At 39.8% G+C, this 12,619-nt stretch overlaps 1 protein-coding gene across 1 annotated transcript in view; it reads left to right on the top strand.

Moving 5' to 3' along the window:
• The window catches only part of ttc27 (tetratricopeptide repeat domain 27), an 88,700-nt gene extending 80,129 nt beyond the window's left edge, over positions 1 to 8,571 (top strand). The window contains 3 exon segments of the mRNA XM_042502086.1: positions 4,801 to 4,838; positions 4,840 to 4,902; positions 8,212 to 8,571. Of these exon segments, the coding sequence (XP_042358020.1) occupies positions 4,801 to 4,838; positions 4,840 to 4,902; positions 8,212 to 8,337 (227 nt within the window). The 3' untranslated portion in view covers positions 8,338 to 8,571.
• Positions 8,572 to 12,619: the final 4,048 nt, after the last annotated feature.

Genomic DNA, 12,619 nt, shown 5'->3' on the forward strand with positions numbered 1-12,619 from the left:
CCCCATCTGTTGCCGTAAGATGCACGGATCCTGTGAGAACGGTGATGTCACAGCCACACTTCACACATGTGTGTTGTGATCCTCTATGGTTTGTCTTTACAAAGTTACACTTTGTAACTACTGGTCTGGCATGCATACTGCAGCGTTTTTTGTGTTTTTGTGGGCGCACACTCTACCCTGTGAGCTAGAGGCTGCCCCTTAAGAATAGTTTCTGACTGAAGAGTGGTAACTTCAGTCTGATACAGAGGGAGGAGACAGTGATCACAACAGGATTAGCAGGAAGTTCCACTTACTAACTTGTATTGCTGAGCAAAATGATGCCATGATGTGCTGTAGACTCGACAAATTGGAATCTAAAATTGATTTGGCAAAAAATCATTAATGTATTGTCTTACCACCGTAATTTGTTGAAAATTAAGGATTTTTAGTCATTATAACAGGGTTTCCCACACGTTCATTTTTCTGTGGTGGCCCGTTACAATTAAAACATCAGCTGTAACATATTGATTTAAAATTTTGGGGGCTGGGCCGTTCATTAGGAGAACTATTGGAATATATATTGTTCAATTATTGATTGCAACATGCAGCACAGGGCGTGCCCTGGGCACAGACAGAGCAGCAGAACGCCACGCACAGTGAAAGTGAAACTTAAGGTGTTCATTGCGCTGGGTCGAAAAGTTTGCTTTAACTAACCTCCTTCTCTCATTCATTGATCAGCTCTGATCAGATCGACAGATTGACTCAAAGTCCACAAACTGTTGTTGCGGAAAAAAACAAACAAGTTTCACCTGCACTGAGTTCATGGACCCACTGAAATGCCCATCAGGGAGATTATAGTTCTGTGGGAAACACCACAGTTTATTGTACATACTCACGATCCAGGTTTTTTTAGATGGAACTTTTCCACTAACCCAGGGAAAAATGTTGACTTCGTTTTCACCAGAGGAACCAAGCACTAAATTCAGTTACTCTAGCAAACATTTCTTTTTTTGATGTGTGCAAACATTGTGTCTCAAACAGATTTATCACATTTCAACCCATTATCATGCAAAGTTACCAAACTTATTCCTTAAATGTTAGAATGGGAGGAGGGTATGGATATTGCTATATAATAATTCTTATTTAGGTTTTTTAGTGCTGTTTTTGTGGACTAAATGCCATTTCCAGCTCGAAGACGGGGACAGAGACACATACGAACAACCAGACAGGGCAATAATCCATCAAATTCAATGTCATTTTCTTACCATAGCAAGAGAGTATATTCTGCCAAATGGAGACAATCTTAGGACAAAACCATAAGGTATGACCTGGAGTACTTTTTACTCAGTAACTTTTAAAAATCCTAAAAGTGGTGTTCATTTGTGAAGATCTTGTTGCTGAACCAAAAGTGTAAGGATCATAAATTTTTATTTGCCACAGAGTTTATTTTGATGAATAATCCAATGGAAAAATCCAATCTGCTTTTTGACGAGGGAATCGGGGTGAAGCTAACTTCAGTGTTGACCGACAGAAAAATGTCATTTTTGCTGCACTCTTTATGCCACCGCAGAGTTTAAGTGCACAGTGATAAGTGTCTCCTCAACCTCCGTCCTGCACTACACATTCCACTCAGATCCACTGAGCCATCAAGGGTGTGGGTGCTGCATCCACACACACTCCAAAGGAAAGAAAGCGAAGGACAGATAATGCAGAGCTGGAGGGAAGAGCCCTCATAAATCACAGCAGGTTGACCTTTTCAGTCCCCACTAACGCAGGGACAGAGACAGACTCAGGCTGAGCTGGCAGGGAGGAGATAGGGAGTGCAGCAGGAGACAGGAAACACCTAGTTTTCCTTCATCGTGGGAGAGACCTGTCACACGTGCAGATGAAGGGGAGTATCACTGCAGCAGTGTGACCTGCACTGGCCTCAGAGCAGCTGCTGTCGTCACAGCTGTTATCACGTGTAGGAAAGTTTGTGAAGGCAGCAGTTCGAGAGACGTACAGGACAAAGGAGTGCTGCTGATATACAGAGCAGAGACAACGAGGCCATTAGTGGATCAATCAGTCTGTGGAAAGTGAAGTCTGATAAAGATTTTGATGATTTTAGGTTTTGGTTGGACAAACAGGTAATTTGTAGACTTAATAATACTACTACTTATACTACTACCACTGCTACTGTTACTACTACTACTGCTACTGCTGCTACTACTACTACTACTACTACTAGTACTACTACTGCTACTACTACTACTACTACTGCTGCTACGGCTACTACTGCTACTACAACTACCGTTACTGCTACTACTACCACTGCCTCTACTACCACTGCTACTGCTACTACTACTGCTACTACTGCTACTACTACTGCTACTACTGCTACTACTACTGCTACTACTACTGCTACTACTACTGCTGCTACTGCTACTGCTACTACTACTGCTACTACTACTACTAGTGCTACTACTACTACTGCTACTGCTACTACTACTATACAGAGCAGAGACAATGAGTCCATCGGTGGATCAATCAGTCTGTAGAGGGAGACTGATGAAGATATTGATTATTTTAGGTTTTGGTTGGACAAACAAGCAATCAGTAGACTTAATACTACTACTACTACTACTACTACCACTACTACTGCTGCCACTACTACAACTACTGCTGCTACTACTACTACTACTGCTACAAATGCTACTGCTTCTCCTACTACTGCTGCTACTACTACTACAACTACTACTACTACCACTACTGCTGCTGCTGCTACTACTACTACAACTACTACTACTACCACTACTACCACTACTGCTGCTGCTGCTGCTACTACTACTGCTACTACTTCTAGTCCTGCTACTGCTACTACTACAACTGCCACTACTACTTCTACTGCTACTGCCACTACTACTACTACTACTACTACTGCTACTATTACCACAGCTACTACTGCTACTACTACTACTACTACTACTACTACTACTACTCTACTACTACTACTGCTTCTACTGCTACTGCTACTACTACTGCCACTGCTACTGCTGCTACTGCTACTACAACTACTACCACTGCTACTGCTACTACTACCGCTACTGCTACAGCTAATACTACTACTGCTACTACTATTACTACTACTGCTATTGCTACTGTTTCTGGTATTGCTACTACTACTACTACTATTACTAATAATAAAAAACTTTATTTATAGTGTATAAAATAAAATAAAATAAAATAAAATAAAATAACATAAATAACATAAAATAAAATAATGGTCACAAAGCCTGCTTCTCACATAGCTTTTGGAAGGGTATTCCATAATTTTGGAGCATAGTTTATAAAAGCTGTGCTGCATGTTTTCTTGTGCGTATTACTGTGTGTATTTAAAAAGCCAGCAGCAGAAGGTCTGAGAGCTGGTGAAGTATTAAAGTAGGACAGATTGTCTGCAATGTAGGCTGATCCCAGACTATTACGAGCTTTTAAAACAAGTTAAAGAACCTCAAAATCTGTTCTGTATGACTTCACCTTCAGCTCTGATAATTCTTTCACAATCTTATCCAATTTATAAACTAATCACATAATCAATAGATTGAGTGATGATGAACGTACGTTAGAGGTGTAATTCCCATGGAGCATTCAGTATTGTCATGGCAACTTAATATACATTTCAAACGGACAATTTAACCTTCAATTTGACAAATCAATGTTCGGTTTACCCTCACATCTCCACTCAGGGTTACACTGTTAATTATTCTCTTTGTTCAATATAGATTAGATTAGATTAGATTAGATAATTAATATAAAACTAGAAAATTTTCCTTACACAGAGTGAAAGTGCAAAAGTAAAGTAATAAACAGAATAGACAGTTTTTAAAAAAAAAAAAAATCTGTAGACAACTGAAACAATCCCTGTGGAGATGTTGTGTAGTTTGTGTCCACAGGTTGGATCTTCTGAGTTCTACCCGCCAAAATGGGAAATCTTCAGTGGAGATGTAGCAATACCACCAGCATGTCTGGCTCATTCTCGTGAATGTGATATCTCTGGAATACCTCAGAGGTTTTTTTTTTTTAAATTTAGCCCAGACATCCACTTGAACTCAAGGATGAACTAATAAGATTTTGGTAGTTAAAGGTCAAAGGTCAAGGTAAAAGTGACCATATCTATCTTATTCTTGTGAAAGCAATATCTCAAGAACACCTTGAGGGAATTTCTTCAAATTTGGCACAGATGTTTGATTGGACTCAGTGATGAACTGATTAGATTTCGGTGGTCATAGGTCAAAGGTCATGGTAAACTTGCATCTGTCTTGATGCGATTTTTCAATAATGGCTTGAGTGAATTTCTTCAACTTTGACACAGCCTTCATTTGGACTCAACAATGAGCTTATTAGAATTTGGCATTTAAAGGTCAAGGTCAATGTGACCTTACATCTGTCTCATTTTTGTAAACGCAAGATCTGAAGATGGCCTTGAGGGAGTTTCCTCAAATCTGGCTCAAAAATCCATTTAGAGTCAAGAATGAACTGTGGTGGTCAAAGTGACCTCATAAAATATGCTTTTGGCCATAACTCTAAAATTCATAAGCTTAAATTTAACACCAATGTCTAACAGGATATAATGATGAAGTTCACACTCTTATTTACTTTACCGAAACTTGACCTTGTTGTTCTGTCTATATTTGTTTTTTCATTTTGGAATGTACAGACATACTGATGCAAATGAGTAGTGTCGACGCATTGTTTCCTGTTTTAATGTGGTCATATAGTATAAACATATTCAAAGCAACTAATCCACCAGGCTCGGTCTATCCTCTGAATCTCTGTGTTTCTCAGTGACCATCGCTTGCTGTAAGAAGAAGAGTAATCCAGAGATCGGAAGTGCGTCGTGTAGCCTCCACCCGCCTCAGCCTCAAGAGTCTGACCACCAAAGCTAAGGTATAGTCCACCAATCACAGTCCATCATTTACCCTGAGTGCCACCCCACCACGCCTTTGCTTTCCATGACGCATGTCTGACGCTAGAGTGCATGGTGTCAAGACATTACTCAGTTTTATAGCCTTTTTCTTGCATCTTGAGTCTGAACAGAGCTGTCTCAGTGTCTTTAAGAAAATGTTGACCACATACTTATACCTTTTCAGACGTGAAACAAGTCCACAAGTCTGCACTGAAATATAGCAGAACATACAGTGCAGGCTTTAGATGTCAGCATTAGGAGCACTGTTGAACTATATATACCAGTTAGTTATTGATTGCATTTCACTGTTGGACTGCAGAGCGTGCTCTGGGCACAGATGGAGCAAATGAAGTGAAACGTAACTGTTCAGTCTGCTAGGTCTAAAAGTTTGCATTCACTCCCAGCAGCTGCTTCTGTCATCTATTGGTCTGATCTGATCAGCTCTGAACAGATCAGCAGATCAATCATCCACCCTGTGAGTCACAAACTGCTGCTGGGGGAAAGAACTCAGGGAGAGCTCTGCCTGTGCTGCGTTTACAGACCTGCAAAATCCTCAACATTCAGAGAGGGGACACAGAATGATACATCACACATTTAACTCTGGGAAACCTAAACGATTTGGCTTGATTTATTTTAAAGCATGAAGGCAGGAAAGAAACGAGCAACCTTACAAAAAAAGACCCAAAAATTAGCAAATTAGCAAATTAGAAGATTATCTGAAAATCAGCACAAAAGAAAGGTCAGTAAAAAGCAAAAACTAATGAGGAATTGACCTTGAAAATTAAACATGCTTTATTTAACAGACATATTTTAAATATAAAATTCTAATAATCATACATACAGCTTCTGGATTTTTGGTTTTCTGATAATTGTATGATCTCTTGCGCTTCTTTTTCTTTTTTTTTAAGATTATTTTTTGGCATTTTTGCCTTTATTAGATAGGGCAGAATAGCATGAAAGGAGGAGAGAGAGGGGATGGGCCGCGAGCTGGAATCAGACCCGCAGCCACTGCGGCAGGGACACTGCCTTCATATATGGGGTGCCTGCTTTATCCACTGAGCCCCCGGATGCCCCTCTTTCTCTTCTATTTCAAACTGTTGTTTTCTTGTCAACTCTTGTTCTTTTGCAAATTTCCTACAATTTGCTCATTGCCTTTTCCATGTATTTAAAGAGAATCAAACCTTTTTGATCAGGTGTCAAAAGTTTAAATACTTGTGAAAGGCATCTAAATGAAGCACAAGAAAAACTGATGTCCATCCAGGTTTCAAAGGGTTAACTCCCAAGTCCATGACAAGCCCAAATGCCTGCACTGCTGCAAAACAGACCTATCATGTAGTGCATCAGAGTGCATTGTTCTCAAAAGCAGTGAAAAAAAGCTCACTTAAGACAAAGTTTTGTGTTTTGTGTGTCCTGCTTTTTCTGCTTTTGAGGGTTGTTAAAGGAAGCGACACACACACTCTAAGTCTGTGGGAAAACACTGCATATCACCAAATCCCATAAAGACAAATGGTGGACATGAAGATTAATGAGCGTATGACACCCAGGTCATCCAGGGTGGAATCATGCTGAATGATTCATGCTCAGGAAGTTTAGTGCCCAACCCAGTGTTAACACTGTGGGAAGTGTCCCCCCGAGGACTGCTGCACAATCATTTCACAATACGATATGATAGTAGACATATGGTTTTATGAGTGGTACTTTTTGTTTTTGATTACTTCATGGAAAAATTGTAGGAAATTATGAAACTGTATAAATCAAAAACAGGGTGATCCAGTACTCCCCAGGACTGAGCCACTGACTCATAGACTAGACATTTCATTTTTACTTTGCTTGTCAACTTCAAAGAAATTGAAAGTTCATCTGAACTTGGAAGGCAGCTCACACTTGGTGACCATGGGCCTCATTCACCAACCACTCTGAAGAAGAAATTTGCTCTTAAAACCCATTTACGCACTTTTCATGAAGATTCTGACATTCACTGATGTTTTTGTATTTAGGATTTTTTTCTCGGGTAAGAACAGAATCTACGCACACTGAAGAGCACTCTAACGCACATTTAAGTGCCGACATGTCTGAGCAAAATAAGTGGTTAGTGCGTGTCCTTCTGTTCTTCAGTTGTATAATATTAAATCACAATAATCATTTTGTAATTTGTAGTAATGAAGGCGCTGACTTGGCTCAGCTCTGTGTGCAGGCGTTCAGCTGATGGCACGCCTGATAGCGCGTCTCTCTGATGATGGCCCCGATGGTCCAGCTCAGACAGTTCTTTGCCTGCTGTCCCCCTCCAGTGCTCTAAATTTGTCATCAAATTTTTGCAGTTTTTTTTTTTTTTTTTTGGTGTGTGTTGGTTTTCAAATCAAACCGCATCTATTTAACCTCACCTGTGCTGCACCCTTCTCCAGATTCAGCACTCACAGTCTTATCGTGTGTGATTTTATATCTAGAATAAACGCGACTAAATATCACCGCTTGTTTGTGGTTCACTTCCTGCAGCAGTTCCTCCACTTCATAACTACTAAAGTTTTTTTTGCATTTTGATTCTGGTGCTCTATCTTCATGTAGATATATATATATATATATATTTGCATTTTCTCAACTTTCCCGTGAGATACCTCTGTGTGACTTCTGTCCTTCGGCCCTTCAGTCTCATGCTCTTTTAAGGGCATTTGGGGGCATGTACTTATGCTAATAAGGGCTGACTGGCACGTGCTTTCAGTTTATGAGGAGATGGGCATCCATCAATCTGAGAACACAGGTGTGAACAATTCTGCAGGTTAAGAACACCTTCATAAATCTGATGTAAATTTTCTTAATAACTTACTGAAGAACAATTTAAAAAGGAATTTGAGAAAAAACTTAGATATTGGTGAATGAGGCCCAATATCTACATTACTGTGATATTTAAAATGCCTTTTCATTATTTTAAATCATTATATTCAACAGTGGAATAATAGGTAGCAGTGTTTTATTGTGTAAGGTCTACCTTTGGCTAAAAAGTAAATGCATGTGGTGAGTCTGAGAAAGCTGTAGAAGGCAGATATCATGTCCATTAATCCTTTTAGCAGCTCTCAGTCTCACTTTGGCTGCTGAGCTAACGTTCTGTTGGCAGTCAGTCTGACTGACTGACGGAGCTTTCTTGTCTTAATCAAATCATTTTTGGCTGAACACTTACACCATATAACATCCAAATCATTTACTGATAAGAAGTGAAATATTAATGATAAACAATCAGACCCTGTGATGCATTACATCATTATTTTATCTTTTTCCTCTGAATTTCTCTGTCCCAGCAAATGCACACAGATGTGGCCACGGGTCAGATCCACGGCGAGCTGCAGGACGGTGTCTCCGCTCTGGAGCAAGTCATCACAGAGCTGCAGGAGCTAAGCGCGAAGCTGCGTGACCAATCACAGTGACCATCCTCCCAGGAAAAATCAGAAGCTCTGAAAGCTTCTCAGCAGTGCAGACTAATCAGAGACAGACTCAGCTGCAGTCCTCAGCCCAGTGTGTTTTCAAATGCCTTAAAATCAAAGAGTTTTACATGTGACACCTGAGAATAACAATGTTTTTATACCTCTTTATCCATATTGGAATCTAAACTGCAACTGTAAACCTGCAAAAAGTAAAATTATTTCAAATTTGAGTGTGAATTGTTGTTTGTCTCTATGTGTCAGCCCTGTGATGGTCTGGTGACCCGTCCAGGGTCTACCCCGGGTCTCGTCCACTGTCAGCTGGGATAGGCTCCAGCACACCTGTGACCCTGACCAGGGTAAGCAGTTCCATATGATAAAATGAAGAGAAAAAAAAGCTTCACGATCTTATGACTTCAAATTGTGTCAGTGACGTTTGCACATTGACTCACAAACTTTCATCTGTCATTACAGTTTTTTGAACAGTTTTTTTTTTTGCATTTATTGTATCCATCAAAATTCCATCAAGAATCAATGAAGAAAATGTGTCTTAAAAAACTTTCATCTGTTAAAGTTTTTGGAACAGTTTTGATTTTTTGCTGAAGCCTTTGAAAAGTTCTTTGATGAAGAATCAGTGAAGAGAAAGTGGCAGCAGGACACATCCGTGAGATGACAGAGGAACGGGACGCACAGTTTTCTATAACTCAGATGGCTCAGGTAATTCCATTCAGGTGGATGATGATGACGAGGAGGAGGACGTGAAGACAGAGAGGACAGCTCAGTCCTTTAATGCTGTTCCAGTGCCAAATACAAGACATGGGGAGAGAGAGGCGACAACCAGGGAGGTAATTTCAGTGAAGAGGAGCAAGGGGAATGTGTCTTTACATTTGTTACTCCAGGGTGCTGGAAAGGAGGCTCTGACTGATTGTTGAATATCGGATTCAGGGGAAGCAACGTGGATTCTGTCCAGTTTGTGGAACAGTGGATCATCTCTTTACCCTTGCGAGGGACAGAGGGGGGACAGGGGACGATGGATGGATGGATGGATGGATTGAAATTTCTGCAACAAATAGAACATAGACAGACAGACAGTTCAAAAAATGACCAATGAATCCACCTTTTACCTTCTACCCTCTACAACAATAAAATGCATCGTACTCAGATTCCAAGATTTTGTTCTCAACTCTTTTTTTTTTCTTTTTTGGATAATGGATTTAAAAACAAACAAAAAAAAACAACAACACACATCTGGCCTTTAGGCTTGTTGTTTTTAGTAGGGCTGTCAAAACAAAGCGTTCATTTTGATAAATTAATCACAGAAAAAATTCTGTGTTAAAAAATGAACACTGATTAATCTCGTTCCGTGGTGCGCTTTCACCCAGTGTGTCATTAAAGGTCACAGTGGCTTTGTAACATGAATTTTTGTACCTTCAGAGAATTTGAGTCCCGAAATACCTCAATGCAAAGCATGTAAAGCCAAGCCACTTTCTAGAAATAGCTTGCACTCTAACTGGTAAAAAGTAGTAAGTAGTCAGAAGTCAATTGCAGTATAAAACAGTCAATAAAACAGGTTTTTCTACAATTGTGAATCACAGCAACCATTGGAACCATTGTTCATCATTGGGCATACAGTCATACATGTGCACACAAAGTATTAGGCTGATTGGTCCAGTAGTTTATGAGATTAGCTGTGAACAGACACACACACACCCGCACACACGCCTGGTTAGAATAGTTATGCTACTTGTGTTACCCCTGTCTATTGCCATTTGGCCTGGATCCTCGCTAAGTGAGAGATATTGTAGCTTTGGCCACAATCCCACCACTCGCTCTGCCAAAGAGGTCGCCATTTTGGACACTCTGTACCATTTCAGAGTTTAGTACTCTGAGCAGCACCTCCACTTTGTGTGCTCTGAGTTTTAAAACACCTATTAAAATCCAGAGTGCACACTCTGATGCTTTGAGAGATCATTTCCCCAGAGACGGTGAGCGTGTGTGCAGGCACGCGCGCACACACACACAGTCATCCTGCTGCCCTGCAGTTAGTGCAGGGAGGATCCCACAATCTTCCCTTCAATTTGTTTTCTCACCCAGCAGGAAATGACCTTGACGTTGCTCAGGGTTTTTATCTCACTTGTTTTTTTTCACTACAATGGAGCTTGTGTTTTATTTTGCCTGGGCCATTTTATCACGGCACACAGAGCCTGTGCTGTGAAGGGGAAGCCTGGCAGAGCACTCAGATAAGGATGGAAAGGACTTGTTGGAGATAGGGATACATAAATGCTGTTTATGAACGCCACTGTTTATGGATGATTTGTCTGTTATCATGTGAGGGATTGGAATGCTACAGCGACGTACAGGTACTGCGTGGTGAATAGATATTAGCACTTTACAGCAGTGTTAGTCTTTTTCATTGCTTCAGGTATCTGCGCAGCATGCTATATGAGGTAACAGTCAGGTTCGGGGGCATTAAATCCACATTACCAGCCTCACACACCAGTCATGAAATAAAAATTGAGAGAAATAATGATCCATTTCAGGCCAGCATCGTTCATTCATCCTCACATGTTATTGCCCTCACAGACACAGAATCAGTCAGAGGTGGTGACTAATGGGCTTAATGGGACTGTAAATTTCCCAAATGCTATTTCTGGATAAACTCTATCAGAATGATGTGCTGCTGTTCTGTCATTGTCCAGAGGACAGCTTTACCAGAAGCAAACAGAAGTTCAGTCTTTGTTCCTCAGACTCACTCTCCCAGAATTCCTGGTATTCCTCAGTGGGCGGCCGCTTTAACACTGATGTCACCACTCACTAAACTCCCATTACATCACACTTAGGTAACTTTGGGAGACAGACTCTTTTAGTTTGGACAGATTCTCATGTAAACGTTGATTCATGACCAGTTTTTTTGTTTTTATCGGAGCTGGATCAGAATTAGTTTCCATATAAAATAATTCCAGGTCCTTGACATTTTAATGGCTGTGTGCTTTGGTGGTTCTGATCAATTTGTTCAATATTTGTTGTGATTTCATTGATTAAACTGCGTTATTTAAAGGAAGGATAACAACAATAGCAACATGCTTTGCTTGAGGGCCACTTTTGTAAAATGACAGGAGCCAGGGGCCAGTCACAGCTCCAATTATGTTTCTAGGTTTTTAGGACATTTTTACGATTTTAGGATGTTGCTAGGATTTTAGGACTTGTCTTAGATTTTTGGACATTTCGAGGATTTAAGGATGTTTCTAGGATTTTAGCAAATTTCTCAGATTTGAGGATGTTTTTATGATTTTGACACATTTCTATGATTTCAGGACATGTCTAGGATTTTAGGACGTATCTAGGATTTTAGGACGTATCTAGGATTTTAGGACATTTCTTGGATTTTAGGACATTTCTGGGATTTCAGGATGTTTTTAGGATTCTACCAAGTTTTAGCAGGTTTCTCTTCTTCTTGGATTTAGCACATTTTTAGGATTTAGAACATTTTAGGATGTGTGGACATTTCTACAATTTTAAGACAATTCTCACATATTAGGACATTTCTAGGTGTTTAGGACATTAGGGGCTTAGCTGGAACCTCTATTTTGATGCTTTTTTATGCATTCTGGTATCTTATATACTTAAAAGTACAAAAACAATTCCCAGTGTGAATGACTTAATTTCTATTGTGTATTAGAAAATGGTTGGGGGGGCCACCTTACACCCTTTCGGGGGTGAATTTGGCCTGTGGGCTGTATATTGAGTATCACTGATATCAAAAGTAATATTTTGAAGAGGTTTTCATTTTTTAAAGCCTATGGACTTTATTCATGTTCTGTAGATAAGGTCTTATTGACATTCTGAAATAAAGTATTCTTTTGGTTAAAAAAAAGTTAATTTCTCTCTTACACTGTTTATTTAAAAAAAAAAAAAAAAAAAAGAATTTAGAAGTTGATTTGTCTTTTTCAGAGGATTTGAAATTGTGTCTTTTAACTTTTAGCCTTGATGACCTGGCATATACCCAGGTGAAGGCCTGGTGACCTTGTACAAAGGTGTGATCCTATGGTACACTCTGCTGGGTGAAAAAAAAACTAACCTCCACTACACTAACCAGCTAGTTAATGAAAAATTAACTAGGAAATTCATTATAGTTTATATTCATATATTACACAATAAAAATAACATATACTTGCAAATGCCATTCATAGTGTAGCAGTGCAGCAATTGTCCGAATTAACGATACAAGCATTCAATGTACTGTGTTTGTTCTTCAGAGGCCTCTGATCAAATTTGCCTAATTGGCCAT

Source organism: Plectropomus leopardus, chromosome 15, assembly GCF_008729295.1.
Source record: "Plectropomus leopardus isolate mb chromosome 15, YSFRI_Pleo_2.0, whole genome shotgun sequence".
Lineage (NCBI taxonomy): Eukaryota > Metazoa > Chordata > Actinopteri > Perciformes > Serranidae > Plectropomus > Plectropomus leopardus.